A 19,870-nucleotide genomic window follows, 5' to 3' on the forward strand; every position below is an offset into this window, starting at 1 on the left:
TGCGGTTGAGGGCGGTGCAGTACCAGGCTGTGATACAGCCCAACAGGATGCTCTGGATTGTGCATCTGTAAAAGTTTGTCAGGATGTTGGGTGACAAGCCAAATTTCTTCAGCCTCCTGAGGTTATTCATCACATGTGGATGGACCATTTCAGTTTGTCTGTGATGTGTACGCCGAGGAACTTTAAAACAACGTTCCACTTTCTCCACTACTGTCCCGTCGATGTGGATAGGGGGTTCTTCCTCTGCTGTTTCCTAAAGTCCATGATCCTCCTTTGTTTTGTTGACGTTGATTTCCTGACACCACACTCCGAGTGCCCTCACCTCCTCCCTGTAGGCTGTCTCYTTGTTGTTGGAAATCAAGCCCACTACTGTTGTGTCGTCTGCAAACTTGATGAATGAGTTGGAGGCGTGCATGGCCACGCAGTCATGGGTGAACAGGGAGTACAGGAGGGGGCTGAGCACGCACCTTTTTGAGGCCCCAGTGTTGAGGTTCAGCGAAGTGGAGATGTGGTTTCCTACCTTCACCACCTGGGGGCGGCCCGTCAGAAAGTCAAGGACCCAATTGCATAGGGCGGGGTTGAGGCGCAGGGCCTTCAGCTTGATGATGAGCTTGGAGGGTACTATAGTGTTGAATGCTGAGCTGTAATCAATGAACAGCATTCTTACATAGGTATTCCTTTTGTCCAGYTGGYATAGGGRAGTGTGCAGTGTGATGGRGATTGCGTCGTCTGTGGACCCGTTGGGGCGGTATGCAAACTAAAGTGGGTCTAGGGTGTCCGGTAAGGTGGAGGTGATATGATCCTTGACTAGTCTCTCAAAGCACTTCATGATGACAGAAGTGAGTGCTACGGGGCGATAGTCATTTAGTTCAGTTATCTTTTCCTTCTTGGGTACAGGAACAATGGTAGCCAAGACTGGGATAGGGAGAGATTAAATATGTTCATAAACACCAGCCAGCTGGTCTGCGCATGCTCTGAGGACATGGCTAGTGATGCCGTCTGGGCCAGCAGCCTTGTGAAGGTTAAAACGTTTAAAATGTTTTACTCATGTCAGCCACAGAGAGGGGGGGGGTCCTTGTTAGCGGGCCGCGAAGGTGGCACTGTATTATCCTCAAAGCGGGCAAAGAAGGTCTTTAGTGTTTACTTTGTTTAGAAGCGTGACGTCGGTGTCCATGACGTGGCTGGTTTTCTTTTTGTAGTCMGTGAATTCCTGTAGACCCTGCCACATACGTCTCGTGTCTGAGCCGTTGAATTGCGACTCCACCTTGTCCCTGTACTGGCATTTCGCTTGTTTGATTGCCTTGCGGAGGGAATAACTACACTGTTTATATTCAGTCGTATTCTCAGACTTCTTTCTGGTTTCTGGTTAGGGTAGGTTTTAATAGTCACAGTGGGTACAACATCTCCAATGCAATTCTTTATAAATGCACTCACTGAGTCAGCGTATAGGTTTATGTTGTTCTCTGAGGCTGACCGGAACATATTCCAGTGCGTGTGATCAATATATATAGCGTATAAATGTCTGATGACTCGCTACCTTGAAGACATGTTAGGCTATTCACTTGCACTCAGTTCGACCCACTCAACACACACAAGTAATTACCTGTAAAAAATTTGATTTGAGTCTCTGGCTGTAAATGAACCGATTAATATTCCCCAGGGTGGTGCAAGGAGAGAGGGCAGTCCGCTGATTACACCCTACTAAGATATAGACTCCTTACAGCTTATTTTWTTATTACACCATGACAACAAGATGGACAATTATACATATGAACCGAGTCATACGTTAAGGCCAAGTCCAGTAATCAGTCAGATGGAGGACAATCAGGACATACATGGGACCTTCATGATAAACATCCTTAGATAGATCTCTGAAAGCATTTCAACAGCGTTTGGCTATTCTACTTCCCTTACTCAACTTTGTCACTTCCGTTTTCTTGGTTTTCTACTTGACTTCTATTTCTTCCAAGGAGCAGTGAGTCCCAGCCTACCCGTGTGTCTGACTGAGCTGATTACTGTGTCTAGTCAATCAGATCCATCTGACGAGGCTGGAAGGCCCACAGCCCTAATGAACAAGGCCTAATGGATCTCCGGTGCTGCTGAGAGGACCCACATTAGGGTAATTAGCCTGAGCAAGGGCACAGGAACGAGGCCCGGGAGGAGCGCGTCTGGGCCTGGGTCGGTCTGTAGATTCAAAAACATTATGAAACTCTTAGGAGGCCAATGGATTAAAAAACCACTTTGAAACTCTTAGGAGGACAATGGAGTTTCATGTTATAATTCTATTTTTTATTGATTGTTATGGTTTTTGCCTATAATAAGGAATTATTTTGATGTGAACTCTTATTGTCCTCCCTAGAGTCCCTGAATATTTGTTTTATCCTTAGCTTGCTCCTGTTCCTGCAACTTGATTGGAAAATGACAATGTTCTTTCTTTTCATTTGCTTTGTGCCTCTCTGTGGCTGGTTCCTGGATGCCTGTCTGTGGCCGCTTCCTGHATGCCTGTCTGTGGCCGCTTCCTGGATGCCTGTCTGTGGCCGCTTCCTGGATGCCTGTCTGTGGCCGCTTCCTGGATGCCTGTCTGTGGCCGCTTCCTGGATGCCTGTCTGTGGCCGCTTCCTGGATGCCTGTCTGTGGCCGCTTCCTGGATGCCTGTCTGTGAAGGGGTCAGGATGGAAGAGTTGCGGATAAGAACTGACACAAGAGTCTTCGGTGACGGGTGACTTAGAGGTCAGGGTGAAGTTGTACCTCTCAGCAAAACTCTGATCTGATAAACCCAGCAGTAGCGTTACATTTTAGACACACTCGCACCCCCACTTACACACATACACCACACACGTACGCAAACACGCAACACACACACAACTGCAGGTGATCCATTTTGGCATAATTAATAAACAGTAGATGAGGTTAAAGTAATTCTAGAGTGGAGATTGTTTTGCAGACAGAGCCTTTCTTCATGCTGTGTGGTCTCCAAGCAATTACCTATTAAATATAATAAGTGCCTAATGCATATCTGGAGATGTATAGCGGAAGATTATAACTGCTAGGCAGGTAATTATCTTTGTGAACATGAGTTGTGAATACAGATCACCGTCTCAGTCAGCCAATGGATGGAAAGCCTACCCTGCTCTCTTTCTGGGGCTCTCAATAATACATTTCTATCCGCTGTTTCTCTCAATGTCCCACCTCATGAGTTTAGGTTGATTGACAATGTGACAAAACAAAAACCTTTTTCTTTGCAATCCTACCAGAAGCAGCAGTGGTTTCATATAGTTTGTATGACACTTTGCCCTTCACAGATGTAAACGAGGTTAAATTCTGCCTGCAGTATGTCAACTTTAGTCACTCAAAAGATATTTAACTGTTGACATTGTCAGAGAGGATCAGTGCAGTCTTGACATGTCGTCCTCTCTCCCTTTCTCTCTCTCTCCCTCTCCCCTTCTCTGTGTCTCTCTCCCGCTTTATTTCCATCTCTCACTCAGTCTTTGATGCTGAAGGCTCGGAGACACAGGATTTTGAGTTCTTTAAGAATTCTAAAAAAGTATTCAGTTTTGAGATTACATTCAATTGTGATCACCAGCCCAGCAGGGGATAGGAGGGCTGCTTGGTTCAGGGGATAGGAGGGCTGCTTGGTTCAGGGGATAGGAGGGCTGCTTGGTTCAGGGGATAGGAGGGCTGCTTGGTTCAGGGGATAGGAGGGCTGCTTGGTTCAGGGGATAGGAGGGCTGCTTGGTTCAGGGGATAGGAGGGCTGCTTGGTTCAGGGGATAGGAGGGCTGCTTATTAGGAGCTCTGACGTATTAGCTACTTGTTGATGTGTTGTGTGAGACGTCTCACATGTGCGATACATCGTAAAGAGTTTTTACACATTAAAACATCCCACATGCTGTCAAAACAAAACGATGTTAGGAACAAAACTCTTGTTCTAGTCTTGTCTTAAACTTATACTAAGAGGTGCTTGGAGAAAATTATTGGGGGAGAAAGTAGCTCCCTGCAGAAACAGGGATTGTTATGAGTATCAGCCATACAAACTGCCCTGGGCATTTTTCTCCAAAGCTGGGTGAGGACACCTAAGATGGGATCTATTGATGTTGCCAGTAACAGGGTAATCTGGCCATAAGCTATAATCAATAGATGGTCTGCTCTAAAAATAGAATGTGATCAACAAGAGACGTACACAGTCGAACTGTGAACAGTAGTGTGTTTCACCTCAATCAGCATCTCACAAGATTTAGCTTCCCCCTTTAATTTATCTTCAAGATAAATACATCCACACTCCACATGAACCGCACCACTTTTACCCCCCACCCCATCATCCCTCCATCCATACCTTTCTATGATAAATCCGTCTCATGGCTGGTAGAGACCTCTAAACCAATACGGAGCCTCTCTGGGGATCTAATCAGATCACAGGGGTTAATAACATTCCACATGGTCACCTACAAGCCCTAAGACTAAAAGGTTCAGGGAGCAGGGTTCCACATCGCTAATAATCACTATTTCCCCAGCCAGGCCTCCCAGGTATTGAGTTGAGCACACCCCCACCCTCCTCTCTTTTTGCCCTCAGAACAGCCTCAATTGGTCAGGTCATGGACTCTACAGGGTGTCGAATGCGTTCCACAGGGATGCTGGCCCATGTTGACTCCAATACTTCCCACAGTTGGGTCAAGTTGGTTGGATGTCCTTTGGGTGGTGGACCATTCTTGATATATCCGGGAAACTGTTGAGAGTGAAAACCCCAGCAGCGTTGCAGTTCTTAACCCAAACCGGTGCGCCTGGCACCTACTACCATACCCTGTTCAAAGGCACTTAAATCTTTTGTCTTGCCCATTCACCCTCTAAATGGCACACACACACAATCCATGTCTCAATTGTCTCAAGGCTAAAAAATCCTTCTATAACCTGTCTCCTCCCCTTCATCTACACTGATTGAAGTGGATTTAACAAATTACATCAATAACTGATTATAGCTTTCACATTGATTCACCTGGTCAGTCTATGTCATGGAAAGAGTAGGAGTTCCTAATGTTTTGTACACTTAGTGTACAGCCTTTTTTTWAACCAGGAAAGGTCCCTTGAGGCTGAAACTTTCATTGCCAGGTAGACCTGGTACATCTGCCTCTTCGAAGCATCAGTGGCAGTTATTTATAGATATAAATCGATGACAGCAGAAACTAGCACCCCAGAAGACATTAGAGACAAAGGGCCCTACTTTAAAGTGATTAGAAGGAGAGCTGTTAGGAGCCCAGTACCACACCGGATGATAAGGTGTGTCAGTCTGATTGTGTTTGATAGAATCAAGAAAATAGGACAAATTCCACTGAGAACAGCACTGTCAGCTACACTCATGGTCTCAGTCAGAATGTCTTAAAATACATCCTTTCAAGTAGGAGGGGGCTTAGATGTGCCACTTGCTTTGTGTTGGGATCATTTTTCAATTTTTAGGTCGAAACACATCCAGTCACAAACGGGGGTGATATAATCATACTGGAATCAGAATCAGTAGTACAACAGCATGAGATGTGTATTAAATACTCCAGATTAAGACTCTTCTGTGTTTCTGAGTTGGTTGATCTGTGTTAAAATACAAAGCCCATAACTGTGGTTGCAGCCCACGGGACGCAACAGAAATAGATGCCATTCACACTGCTGTGATGTTCTCTCTCTTCTTCTCTCTCTTTATTTATCTCTCCCCTCCTTTTTACACATCTTGAATCATGTAGGCATGGGACAAAAATAAAAGTGAATTATCACTGGATTTACAAAGCAGAAAGCAGTTTGTTTCCCTCCACATGAATACATCTAAGATTATAAAAAGAATGCCACATTTGAAACTAATAAACCTGGCTTTGATACATGGGCTACAACCTATACCCTGACAGAGACCAAATGCTTAATTGGGAGTCTGTGTACAATATGCAACCAGGCAACCTGCCCACATTATGTTTGCTATTGTCTGTTTGGGGCCTCCATGGCCAACCCTTCAGTCCACAACCATACCACCAAAAACCTCTGCCTATAGGGGCCGAAAGTGTGAAACTTACGGAGGTTGTTGGCCCTTGTGTCATAGTTCTGTGCGTGCATGCCGAGGGTGTCCTCCCCCTGGAACTGCTCACCTGGACAACCGACCTGTAACACGCTTTGGACAGCCCTGTGTGAGAAAGATAGAACAAGAGAGATTGCCATTTACCCAGATGAAAAAATAGAAAATAAAGAAATATGTCCTATGAAGAACTGTGCATAATGCTTGATTTCATGCCAACGCTGCACAGTTGTGTGCACAGAGCAGCTAGTTCAAGATGATCACATAATATCAAATATTGCATCTCTGCTTCCATATAAAGCAACATTTTCATATGAATTTGTTAATTTGACTGTTTGAGTGAGCGGGTTCCACATTAATTCGAAAAATATAAAATTCAGTGAATAAATAAGACATTTTCATAAAGAAGACGAATAGGACCTATTGATGCATTGTTAGAGAAGATCTCCAAATAAAGGAATAGCATGCGCATGTTGCGGAGCGGAGAGCATGTGGCTATCCACTGCAAGAGACACACGCCCCCGCGCTCTCTGCGAATGAATCAGGCTAGCAGCCCACACAGGTGATGACATTATGCAATCTAGTCCAATTAATAAACTGTCGATGACAGCTACTTTCTATCCATTGAAGAAGCGTGTATTGTGCGCGTAAAAGTCATTGATTGGTTCATTTGTATTATAATGTTAACAAAAAACWAGTTTAGATGATATCCTCGCTTTCTTATTTCAGCGACAACGCTATTAGAATGAGTTAGCCTATCGTAGTTTGCCAATATAAACCTGGCAAGCGTGAGGCTAGAACCCAAGAGTCAAATATTATTGTGGCGTGCGCTCTAGCCTACATGTGAGCACTAAGCAAGCTCCTTGAAAACATGCACAACAAAGAAGATCGCGGCGCGTTCAACAGTAGCAGAACCCCAGAAACCCACCTAGTCATATTCTCTCTCTGGGGTCGGTGCGCCTTTTCCAGGCCGAGTTTGGTGAATATCCCAACAAGTGCCATGATAGCCACTACTCCACAGATGATATACACGATTAAATTAGTTTTATCTTTGGTAGGGTCGTGCCGAAGGTCGTTTTTCTTAAACGGGGTTTGACCTGTCATCATCCACACCGGAGTGTCGTAGTTTTTACAGGTGCTCTGATCCAACCGCGAGGTCTTGTAGGAGCAGCAGAACCGAAAGCCACAGGTGCCGCAGCAGTACAGATAATCGCCCGTTTTACAAACGAACGGCGGGTCCCACTGGCCCATCACATCGTAGTACCCCCGGCACCTGTCCTCCGTGTGCGGGGGCTCCGAGAAGCCTGCACCCTCGTCCTCCCTGGATCCGTTGCACGTCGTCATCATGACAAAGCCCTCCAGTTGTCCTGGTTCTCCGTCCGCCTTGCAGACCAGCGCCATAACTTTGACCAACAAGTAACCCAGTATAAAGTATTTGCCCCTCATTGTGCTGTCCTTCCACCCCTTCCTGTCAGCTTCTCTAGCGCATGTAAGAAGAGACTCGAAGAAGAAGAGCGCACAGTCTTGGTATTATAAAAGTCCAGAAACATATATCCAATTTAGAGAACACTACCGTAACACTAATCCGTGTTGGTGAGCGTTTTCACGAATGTTCTCGTCATCCATGAAGGTATAGAAAATCATTCGGTTATTTTTTCAAAATAAAACGTTGAATGTATATGGATATTGTCCTCCTCAGAATTGTTCCTCAGAGCACAATCTCTCTACAGGTGTTCTTAGAAAATTATTTCCATTACGTTATCAAAACTAGGCTACTTCAATTTTCAAACCCATCAGCGCGGTTGCACGCATTGGAGTCGGTGGAGATAGAACTGCACAAGCTATTTGAGCGCGAGTGAGCAAATCAGACCTGAGATGGGAGAGAGCATGGTGCGCAAAGAGAGTAGGAGAGGAGGGGAGGAGGAGGCATTCCGACGAAGAGAGAGAGATTACATTAATCTGTTGTTAAACATGACTGTGAATCTGTGACAGCTCAAAACGCACATTAGGAAATATGGGTCGAGTTGTGCTGCCGAGCAATTAATTTTTTTCTCATAATTTGTGCACGGACAAAATATGGTCACGGATGCAGACATTCCGGTTATGGTAACTTCCAAATGAGATTAGAGAGAGCGTTATAGGGTGGTTGTTTTGCCAGCATGAGTAGCATAGGCTACACAATAAAAAAAAAATGGGTAGGCTAATGAACTTAAGTAGGGTATATACTTCTATTCACTGGACTGAATAATGGTCCACACATACAATGGTGTCGTTCCAAGCACAGTGTAATCATACCCAGAGAAGTTTTTATATTCATCACTAAATGCTATTTTCTATGCCTGAAAAAAGTTCTGCCGATGTAGTCTTTTCATTCCCTTATATTGTATGTAATTCATATGTACCATAGGCTATCACATTCCACGCAATGTCTTTCACCTGATTAAAGTTCACCTCATCTTAAAAAAAAATACTGTGCAGAACCATGGTGGTCTATATTAGGGCAAATTAGTGTCTTTCTGGTCGAGCTGTCCATGGTGCTGAAATTATTTTGCTAAAAAAGTCGCACTGTCCATGGACCTGATAGCCAACTCCCCAACACTAAACCAGGCTAAATAAGTCGATGGGAGAAACCGACAGAGCTGGGGGAGACAGAAATAGCGTGTGCAAGAGCTAGTTTAGAATTACAATGAAGAAGTTCATACATGCTCTCGTGGTGATTGCCATTGGGATATATGCGGAGAAAGTCAAGATACAACCGCAGATGTAGCTACTTCTGCAAAACAAAAATGATGGTCAGTCCTATCTGGGGTCGTGGGACATCCCTACCKTAACCTTAACCCACAGAAGCTCTTACCAAGGATCATTTTCATATTTTATTTAACGTTTTAAGACCCCTTAAAGTATTAAAAATATATTTTTAAATATTAGTTTTTTTGGCTTTACCGCTATTAGCTCACACAAACGCATTGAATAACACGTGAATGACATGGAACAACTAAAYACATCTAAAGGAAGTTAGTTCTGAAGTGTCTGTCCTATATCTGAGAGCAGTGGAGATTTTAGCATGTCAATCTTGGTGGGGGAAAAAATTAATGTTTGGGATGGATGCCAGCAAAGCCACTACACAACACTAAACAATACATTAATTGCACTATAATGGTGACAAACGGTGTCCACAAACTGTTAGGGCCTACATAAAGATGTCCCAACAGCAGTCCCAACACCTTACCACTGCTACACCTGGCTTTCAGCGGAGCCTTGTCTGGCAGCGAAACAATTCATTCAGCCTCATTTACTGCCTAATAAACATAGCTGATATGGCTGACTTGCTTAAACAAATGTGGTTTCTACTGACAARTGACAAACTATGCCATACAGGGACGACAAGCGGATAAGAGGCAATCTGTCATTTRGATTAAGACATTAATGAGCGAGCTAGGACGGGCGTCAGAACAGTAGGCAAAATTAAGAGGTGAAAATAGACCAAATTATTAGGGTGAGACACATGGGCTACTAACAGTTTACTACACAACATACACTTAGCTAAGAAAGTGTATGTACTACAGTATACATATCTCCCTGACATGTTACATAATTTATCCAGCAGCATACAAGACATTTTTGGACTCACCTTGTTGTGCTATGCTCACAGAAAGGTGGCGCGGCAGTCCTTCGTGGGCTTTTTGTCATCATGACAATGACATCATGACATTTTGTCATCAAACTTCGTCAAAGTGAGATTCTCCGGATTTATAGTGATTTCAAGACAACTGGGAACCTGGAGGAAAAAAAAGTTTAATCATGATGATGTCAGTGATCTTCAGGTCGTAGCTCTAGAAAGAGGCCAGAGTTCCCAATTTACAATTCAGAGTTGGATGAAAGTTCAAAACATATTTTCCCAGTTGTAGCTCGTTTTTTCCTGAGATCCCAGTTGTCTTGAACTCACTAAAGTCAGATTTTTCAGTTCTGACTTAACAGTTGTTTTGAGCGCAGCACAAATCATGCCTCATTGACAGCATGGTCAATGTTGAATGTTTATCATTTTAAACTAGGAATATAGACCCTTAATCTTAGACTTGGGACCACACAGCCATTCCACTGAATAGCAGGCCAGTGATTGTTTTGCAATGCTTGCAGTTAGCCACTGATTCCTTCCAAACCACTCAATGTTGAATTTGCGATTTCCAACTTGTTGTGTAATGTTTATGTCCAATAGTCAATGAGCACCGATACGTTTTATTTATAATTTCTCTTAATTATTTATCTTCATATGACAAGAATTATATAGGATTTGCCACTAGATTGTCGACTTGATTCATGATGATGACTGCTAGCTAAGATTTTGAAAGTATGACGTTGACATGATCAGTCCAATCAAAGCTACTGTATATATAATGGGATATGATGTCATTTTATCTGTGTCCAATGACCTTGAAACATATTGGATGGACACTTCTAATGTAACTCTATGGCAGCACCCAAGGGGCTTGAATTTTTTAGCTCTACACTTAGACTAGGCAGTGACGTAGTGTCCCCATGAGTGACAGAACACTGAGCCAATCACGGCGCAACGCTCCGTATTTTCTGCTGGCTTGCCACAGCACCACAGAAAGCACTGAGCTAGACTGAAACACCTGCATTTTGGAGCTGCCTTACTCAAGAAAACAAAAAAGAGACCATGTTTGCTTTATTAAATCAATTATATATATATATATATATATATATATATATATGTTACATCGTTTTTGAAAACTGATATGTGACACATATTAATGCCAAAATAACATGCAAAACAGACAAGCTCCAAAAAATATATAATTATTTAAATTTTTAACCCAATATTTAACCCATTCTTTTTCTTTGTCATTAAACAGTCTCCATATATACTTCCATTAATTTGTTCGACTGGTACCGGGGGACCTTCAGACGAGTCTTGTGAGGCCTGTGGGCATCCTAGAGCAAAGAAACATGTAAGTGTTCCTGCGAGTCTCACCTTTACACAGAGGGGCCATATTAGTGTTAAGGCCAAACTGTTTGGACGCTAGACAGAAATCGGCAGATCGGCTGTACCGAGTTCAGACGAGTCCCAATACGCTTGTAGGGGTCGTAGAGTTTACCTAACCATTACGCTTACCTAACCATGTTCAACTTCAAGGGGTAGGGACGTCCCAAGGATTCCGGATAGCACCGATCCAAAAGTTATATGCAGCCAGGCACAGATAATAGATAGCTGATGTAGTCGATTTAAGATGAGCGAGGAGTCTACGGGCTTAATCCAAAATGTGTTGCTTGTTTAATTATTTAATATGAATTGCATCATTCAAGTCACGAGTGTGTCGGAAGTTGATGGGTTTATTGATCCCCTCGCCACTGTCTGGAAGTCACCCTCGTCAGCAACAAGGGGATGTTGTAGACATTTTAGAACTAGGCGGGGCTTCCGGCTTTACGTTTGGTATTCACCGTACGTAACTAGCTACACGGACTAATCTCAAGAGTCAGTTAATTATTGACAAAATAGGATCAACATCAAGCCATAAGAATACGAACGTTAACCTGTGAGGGACAAGTGAAGCCATGGCTGAAGCCGAGGATATTTTTCTTAGAGCTAAACAGCGGAACTTCACTGGACTGACCGAAGGTAGCTAATGTTAGTTAGTTGGCTAGCTGTAGTTAGTTAACTGCACAGGCTGACTAACATCCATCTGTTTTAAAATGTTGTATTCCTGACTGGTTAATGTAAAGGATACATAGTTACGAATATGAATGCTAAATTAACCCATCGAGTAACCCAACTAGRTAGCTATCTGTGCTACACGTGAACGACTTTCCCGAGACGTGTCATGTTGTTTACAAAAATTGCTGTTTAGCCTTTTGCCATTTACTCTGCTTTTCCGAGATGAGTGCCAGAACAACACTTCTCATCTGTTCGAATCTGCTCAGCTATAAACTAGCCTTTTCATCAATTCAGTCAAATAATACTTTCAACTCATGAAATATAGCTAGCCCTTGATTTTGAAGATTGATTTACAAATGCCTAACGTTAGRTGTAAATGTGAGTTGCATTATTGCCGTTTACCTTATCATAACCCCAAAACCCGTCTCTGCCCAAATGCAATGGCCTATTACACGTGTTATGTTGTATGGAAGACTTAGTAAACACATTATGAATACCTCAGTCTTTTTTTTTTTATTATATAGGCCTATTTTAGGATTGGCTGGTGATAGGAAATCAGTCACTGTCTATTGTAGACCTTTGACCAGTGAACCGACTGGGCTGAATGGCTCCATTTCTGGCCAAGCTTACAGACTGAGGAATTTGATTGTTTAACAACTAATCAGATTCACAGACGGTCTCTTCCTCTCACAGCCTAGCCCATTCATAGACACTAATAGCCCTTGATCATGTCACTCAGTTCCATACATTACACATAAGTGATTGTGTAATGACTCCAACACCATCATTAAGTTTGCCGATGACACAACAGTGGTAGGCCTGATCACCGACAATGACGAGACAGACTATAGGGAGGAGGTCAGAGACCTGACCGTCTGGTGCAAGGACAACAACCTCTCCCTCAACGTGATCAAGACAAAGGAGATGATTGTAGACTACAGGAATTGGAGAACTGAGCACGCCCCTATTCTCATGGACGGGGCTGTAGTGGAGCAGGTTGAGAGCTTCAAGTTCCTTGGCGTCCACATCACCAACAAACTAACATGGTCCAAGCACACCAAGACTGTCGTGATGAGGGCACGACAAAACCTATTCCCCCTCAGGAGGCTGAAAAGATTTGGCATGGGTCCTCAGATCCTCAGAAGGTTCTACAGCTGCACCATCGAGAGCATCGTGACGGGTTTCATCACTGCCTGGTATGGCAACAGCTTGGCCTCTGACCGCAAGGCACTACAGAGGGTAGTGCGTACGGCTCAGTACATCACCGGGGCCCAGCTTCCTGCCATCCAGGACCTCTATACCAGGCGGTGTCAGAGGAAGGCCCTAAAAATGGTCAGACTCCAGCCACCTTTGCCATAGACTGTTCTCTCTGCTACCGCACAGCAAGCAGTACCGGAGCGCCAAGTCTAGGTCCAAGAGGCTTCTAAACAGCTTCTACCCCCAAGCCATAAGACTCCTGAACATCTAATCAAATGGCTACCCAGATTATTTGCATTCCCCCCCCCCTTTTTATGCTGCTGCTACTCTCTGCTGTTATCTATGCATAGTCACTTTAATAACTCTACCTACATGTATAAAATTTGATTTGATTTGGACGAAGGCGTCTTCTGTACGGGGGTGTTTTGTTAAGAGCCCATATGCGCAATCTGAACATTAACGTGTCTCTTGCTGTATGGTTTTGGAAGCATAAGGACCTTATCTTTCATATCAGAGAGAAATAATAATTAAGAAAAGGTTCAATTGATACACACCATGATAAAGTTAGGGTTAGTGTTCCCACACTGCCATGTCTCCATGTTACAGCACTTACGGAAGACAGACGGATGGAAGACAGAGATGAAAACCTGCGCTAATTAGCTATCGAGTGTGCTCGCACACATGTGTAAGCGTAACTGGGTGGAAAGTGTAGTTCTTTGCTCGAGGCACACAGCCATATGGATCTGTGCAAACCTGCTACAGTAAGTGTAACTTTTTCATTTGAAAGATTCTTTCTCGCTGATATGAGAGTTACGTTCTTTAAACTGTATTTCAAGCGATGATTGACGTTTCTAAATGTTAAAACATAGCTTCGGGATTGTAGTTCACATGGTCTCCCCCGGTAAGCAGCGTTTATAGCTGAGAACCCTTGGGATGAGGCAGAATGCCTTGGGTTCTCGAGAGCAACTCACAATTCTCATCTCTACAAACTTTTTTGTTTTTCAGCACCACAAACGGATGGTGAAATGAATAGGTTTTTCTCTTCAAATGAGAATTCAACAAAAGGTCCATATTTCATTTTWAAATTATTTTTTAAAGGCCCTCCACTTTAATCGTGAATTATGATTAGTATTGTTTGAATGCACCATCTGTCAGATGAGAAATCTCTCAGATTTATGTTTGAAGTGAAGCTCGCTCAGCGCAGCCGCACAAAGCTGCGTGTACTTATCGGCTTTCATGGGAGCTTTGGCTACTCTTTTTCAATTCCTTTTTTAAAATAAATAGTTCACACAGCAGCGACTCCTGAGACACACACACTACTGTAAAGTTTGTGTTAACAAAGATACCAGGCTTTTTCTCAGAGAGAGTCAAAGCTAGGCTGGTGTAAAAGCCTTACAAATCATGTATGTCTCATGAGTCGGTAAAAAAGGGGGGGGCTTAACCTTTTTAAATGTCTAGTTATGGGAGGAAACAGTTAGCGTGAAACCTAGTTAGAATATACATGTTTCCAATTGGTGGTGGAGAGATTATATATAATATTGATAATATAAGACCAATATTCTCACGGTATGGTATGGATTATTATTTGACCCTGTTGGTCATCTATGAATGTTTGTTCTTCAAGATGTTCAGTCTGGCCTTAATGGCCATGCATGTACTCTAATCTCCACCCGGCACAGAACAGAAGAGGACTGGCCACCCCTCATAGCCTGGTTCCTCTCTAGGTTTCTTCCTAAATTCCTGCCTTTCTAGGGAGTTTTTCCTAGCCACCGTGCTTCTACATCTGCATTGCTTGCAGTTTGGGGTTTTAGGGTGGGTTTCTGTATAGGCAATTTGGGACATCTGATGCAAAACGGGCTTTATAAATATATTTGACTGATTTGATTGGTACAGAAGACTGATGCAAGTTGTATTGCAGAATAAGCCTTAGCATAAGTATTTTGCTGAATTATAAAAGTTCACAGCCCAGTCAGGAAAGTTTTCAACCTATGTAATGTACCAAAGCAGCATCCTGTCTTCAGTGATGATGATATGAACATAACCTTAGACTGAAAATTGTAGTTAAAATGTGTTTGTATTTTCTTTACCTTTGATCCTTCCAAATAGCCTGCTACTTCCCATGTCATGATGGTGCATTTATAGCCATAAAGTAAGACGTCTAATTTGTGTTGTGTTTAATACATCTGATGTTAATGTTAACCATAGGAGCAGGGAATGTTCCCCATTATTTTCTAAATGAAGATACAAAGAGCAAAGTAAAAGCTCTTGCACTGTTGTTCCCAGTAGTGGGATTCTCAAGCTTTCATTCGCTGCACAAGCTTCTCTGGAGGAGAGAATGAACATAAACTCATTTGGGAGAGAAATGCATGAAGAGCATGTTAAACATTGAAGATCCTGATGAACAAGGAAGTCCCGCTGTGTACGGCTGWGTGAGTGAGAGAGAGAGAGTATATTGTACTGTGTGTGTATAAAGCATATAGCTACTTTTTGAGCTGAGCTCAAAGTGAGTGAAGCAATACAGAGTAGAGAGAGCATTTGTTTGTCTTTCCTCTTATATAATATAATTTCATGAAATCACAAGTCCAATACAGCAAATGAAAGATAAACATCTTGTGAATCCAGCCAACATGTCCGATTTTTGTTTTACAGCGAAAACACAACATATATTTATGTTAGCTCACCACCATATCCAAAAAAACACAGCCATTTTTTCACAGCAAAGATAGCTTTCACAAAACCCACAAAGAGATAAAATTAATCACTAACCTTTGAACAACTTCATCAGATGACAGTCATATGACATCATGTTATACAATACATGTATGTTTTGTTCGATAATGTGCATATTTATAGCCAGAAATCGTGGTTTTACATTGGCGCCATGTTCAGAAATGGCTCCAAAATAGCGAGAGTATTTACAGATAGCCACGTGAAATACAGAAATACTCATCATAAAACTTTGATAAAGATACATGTTTAACATATAATTAAAGATACACTGGTTCTTAATGCAACCGCTGTGTTAGATTTATAAAAATAACTTCAGTAAAAAGCACAGCATGCAATAATCTGAGACGACTCTCCGCCATGTTGGAGTCAACAGAAATACGAAATTACATCATAAATATTCCCTTTGATGATCTTTCATCAGAATGCAGTGCCAGGAATCCTAGTTCCACAATAAATCGTTGTTTTGTTTTATAATGTCCATTACTTCTGTCGAATTAGCAACTTTGGTTAGCATGTGTAGTTCACGTGTCCATCCAAATTTACGCTAATGAACGAAAACTTCAAAAAGTGATATTACAAATCGAATAAACTGGTCAAACTCAGTTGAGAATCAATCTTCAGGATGTTTTTATCATATATATCCAATAACGTCCCAAACAGAGCATTTCTTAATATCTATATAACCGATAGCAAGGAAGGACATCACATGCGCAGTGTGCGTAGCCAAGAACTGGCAATATGCCTGACCAGTCACTCCAATGGCTCTCATCCGGTCCCACATCAAGCTAGACGCTTCATTCCACGTTCTACTGCCTGTTGACATCTAGTGGAAGGCGTATGAAGTGCATACAGATCCATAAATATAGGAGAATTGAATAGGCGATGCCTTTCACAGCYACCCATTTCAGAATTTTCACTTCCTTTTTGGAAGTTTGCCTGCCATATGAGTTCTGTTTTACTCACAGATATAATTCAAACAGTTTTAGAAACTTCAGAGTGTTTTCTATCCAATAGTAATAATAATATGCATATCATATGATCTAGGACAGAGTACGAGGCCGTTCAATTTGGGCACCAATTCATCCAAAAGTGAAAATGTCGCCCCCTAGTTTTAACACATCGTATGGACAGTGGATGGCTGTTTCTGCTGGCCATTTGCATGCAACAAGGGCAATCCGTTAAAAAGGATGTCAGATCTGTCTTAGGTCCTCCCTTCATGCTACTCACTGGCACATCAAGTAGTCTTAAGTTGCAGCCTGCCTGCCTTGTATTTTATGAATATGAGAGTGATTATTGTAGGTTTACGGCACCAGTTACGCAATGTCCGGATTATGTTCAACACTTTGCAATCCACGCATCAACATCCATAGTTCTGTTAATATATTTAAACCTTTTTCTTTGCTGAAGGGAAACAGGACTGACAACAACCATTACATCAGTGCAGGCTTTGTCTTCAGACCCAATACCAACACCAGATTCAACTAATCAAGAACCAATACTAACACACCAGATTCAACTAGTCAAGGGCTTGATGATGAGAACAAAATCCTGCATCCCAGGGCCAATTTGTAAGAATACTGCTTTTAGGACTAACTTCAGCATGACTTTCATAAATAGAGACACCCGTTGCAATAAAGTATAGTGCATTCGTACCCCTTCACTTTTTCCACATTTGTGTGTAGATTGATGAGGGGGAAAAACGATTGAATCCATTTTAGAATAAGGCTGTAACATAATATTTGGAAAAAGTGAAGGGTTCTGAATACTTTCCACTGTATATTGATTCTATATTTTATCCCATGTCCCTGGCATGACTCTCTCCCCTGAACACCTCCTACCTTCCCAGATGAACAGAAGGAATGGAGAGGCCCGTTCTGCTTCATCCAGGCTGCAGACCCCCAGCTGGGTCTGATGAAGACCTGGAGGCAGGGGGACTGTGACGGAGGAGGGGACGAGTGGACCGATGAGGTCCAGCTGACCCAGCAGGCTGTGGAGGCCGTCAACAAGCTGAGCCCCAGGCCCAAGTTTATGGTGCTGTGTGGGGACCTGGTTCATGCCATGCCAAGTAAGACAATGTTCAAAAGAAACACACCTGAGCCTTAACAGGTGTAAACATGAGGATATTACCTGTATTCYTATGGTAGACATACTGTGTAGAAGAGAGCAGTCCAGTCATGCTTTGACAATGACGGGATCCTTTTTGTGTACTGTCCTCAACGTGATGCCGCCGTTTGTATTCAGAACGACAATTGGGAATGGAAGAGTCAAGTCAAAGATTTTTATAACTAAACCAAGATAGACCACAGCCTGTCGTTTCAAATGGGAATGATTGAGCCATAATGGGCCGAACAAGCAATTAGGTAGGCAGAGCCAAGCAGGAGCTAGCGAGATCCTATTGGCGCATTCTAGCATTAATTTGCATATTTCCTTTGGGGAACGCTACTCCGTGAAGTGCGCGTGTGCAATAACTCAAATCACCTTTGCACTCCTTCTAAACAATGCAACGGGTAAAGTCTACAAAACTTTGTCCACTGTTCGTAACAGATTGTAGTTTTGGGAACAGAGAACTGTATTGCGATCAAATGTTTAATCGATGAGTAAATTAGCAGAATGTCTATCAGAATCCATCTCGTTCCATCTTCTCCCACTGCCGGCCACTGGGCTTCCTCTCACTACCATATTTTGTATAAATGCTTCACATTTATACATCTGGTGAAATATGTCTCTTTGTTCTATCTGTGCTATAGTTTTGCTACGGCAGATTTCATTGCAGCCGTGTGACCATAACAGTTCAATGTCAAGCAGCGATGTAGATGCACTGTAATTGACATTCTGATAGATCAGTGTGAAGGTCTCTGATATTCCATGGGTCTATAAAGGGAATGGAATATGACTGTTATATAATGATACATTGATTCTCGTTCCCCACTGAGATTCTTCTGATTTAATTTATGCACTCTTGAGAACGTTAGAGGGTTTGGAATTGTTACAGAATGTTCTATGAGATGCAGAAGAATGAGCCGTCTCTTGATACCGGCGGACTTTGTAAACTCCCGCTACCGTCTCTGTGCAATGTTTTATCAAAAATCTATGAATGAAGTGTATGCCTCTAAGCCATTTTTCACACAATGGTAGATCTTGGAAAATTAATGAGTTTTATCTACTCAAATAGATCTGAGGCTGGCTTAGCACAGCAGAGGTTTGTCTGGCCTTAAGGAAAACTTACCTCCCATTTGTCAGTGTAAGAAAAAAGGCCCAAAACCCCATCCTTTCCTGTGTGGTTTTAAAGAGGAGGATAAGTGGGAGAGGTATGCCTGAAAGGAGTTAGTTGGAAGCAGATGCTGGTGGTGAATGCAATTTCAGTGAGGGGCTATAGCTTGGTGAGTGTTTGACAGCCAGCTGACTAATTTGATAACAGGGTAAGAGGAATCGGCAGGCTAGACCCACTGCAGAGATAATATTGTTGCGCGCCAAAGTGCTGCGTAACAACAGAACTACCTTTTATTACAATTAAGGGCCGTGGGGGGCCTTGCCTTCCAGGGGTATGTCTGTGGCTCTGACGAGCATCTGCAGGAGACAGCAGGCGTGCCTGTCTGTCCAGCTGTGCTGTATACAGTGCATTCGGAAAGTATTCAGACCCCTTGACTTTTTCCAGATTTTGTTACGTTACAGCCTTATTCTAAAATTAATTAAATAGTTTTTTCCCCTGAATCTACACACATTACCCAAATAGGGTTGCACATTTTGGGGAATTTTCAGAGGTGGGAACTTTCCGTGGGAATTAACGGAAATATATGCAAATTAATATTAATACCATTTAAATGTATATGTTTTTTTCATTGGATATATTTACCATATCATATGGAGACAGAAACATAAACCTTTTACCTTATCATAAGTAGACATAATTGCAAGTGATTAAATCCTTCCAATAGAAATTTTAAAAACTATTTAGTTACGAATTTAACTTTAATTAAATGAGTTGACTCTTCACATGGGATGATTTCACTGAACAAAAGAAAGGGAATATTGAATGATCCCCAATGATCCATCGCATCTCCCAAAAATGTTTTCAACATACCGTATTTTATGTTTTTGATAAAAGTTCTYCATTTTCTTTATGAGTAGTGCGTGACCCTAGGGTGGCAACACATGTATTCTAAATTATTTCAATGGGTTTTTCTCCATTCTGATTGCTTTATACTGTCAATTCAACTTAAAACT

At 42.4% G+C, this 19,870-nt stretch overlaps 2 protein-coding genes across 3 annotated transcripts in view; one reads left to right on the forward strand and one right to left on the reverse strand.

Moving 5' to 3' along the window:
- Positions 1-2,123: 2,123 nt before the first annotated feature.
- LOC111977652 (protein shisa-9A) lies at positions 2,124-7,885 on the reverse strand. Its single transcript, XM_070448716.1, has 4 exons — positions 6,974-7,885; positions 6,047-6,153; positions 2,503-2,656; positions 2,124-2,184 (listed from the first exon to the last, which is right to left on the reverse strand). Exons 1-4 carry the CDS (start codon positions 7,489-7,491, stop codon positions 2,124-2,126), a joined length of 840 nt encoding a protein of 279 aa, XP_070304817.1. The 5' UTR covers positions 7,492-7,885.
- A 3,562-nt stretch (positions 7,886-11,447) lies between these two features.
- Positions 11,448-19,870, forward strand: part of LOC111977858 (calcineurin-like phosphoesterase domain containing 1) — a 47,265-nt gene continuing 38,842 nt past the window's right edge. The window contains exons 1-2 of one of the 2 annotated variants that reach the window (XM_024007605.2): positions 11,448-11,683; positions 17,493-17,711. In XM_024007605.2, the coding sequence (XP_023863373.1) occupies positions 11,620-11,683; positions 17,493-17,711 (283 nt within the window). In that variant the 5' untranslated portion in view covers positions 11,448-11,619. The remainder of the gene's footprint in view (positions 11,684-17,492; positions 17,712-19,870) is intronic. The other variant, XM_024007604.2, reaches the window with a different exon arrangement.

Source organism: Salvelinus sp. IW2-2015, linkage group LG18 (assembly GCF_002910315.2).
Source record: "Salvelinus sp. IW2-2015 linkage group LG18, ASM291031v2, whole genome shotgun sequence".
NCBI lineage: Eukaryota > Metazoa > Chordata > Actinopteri > Salmoniformes > Salmonidae > Salvelinus > Salvelinus sp. IW2-2015.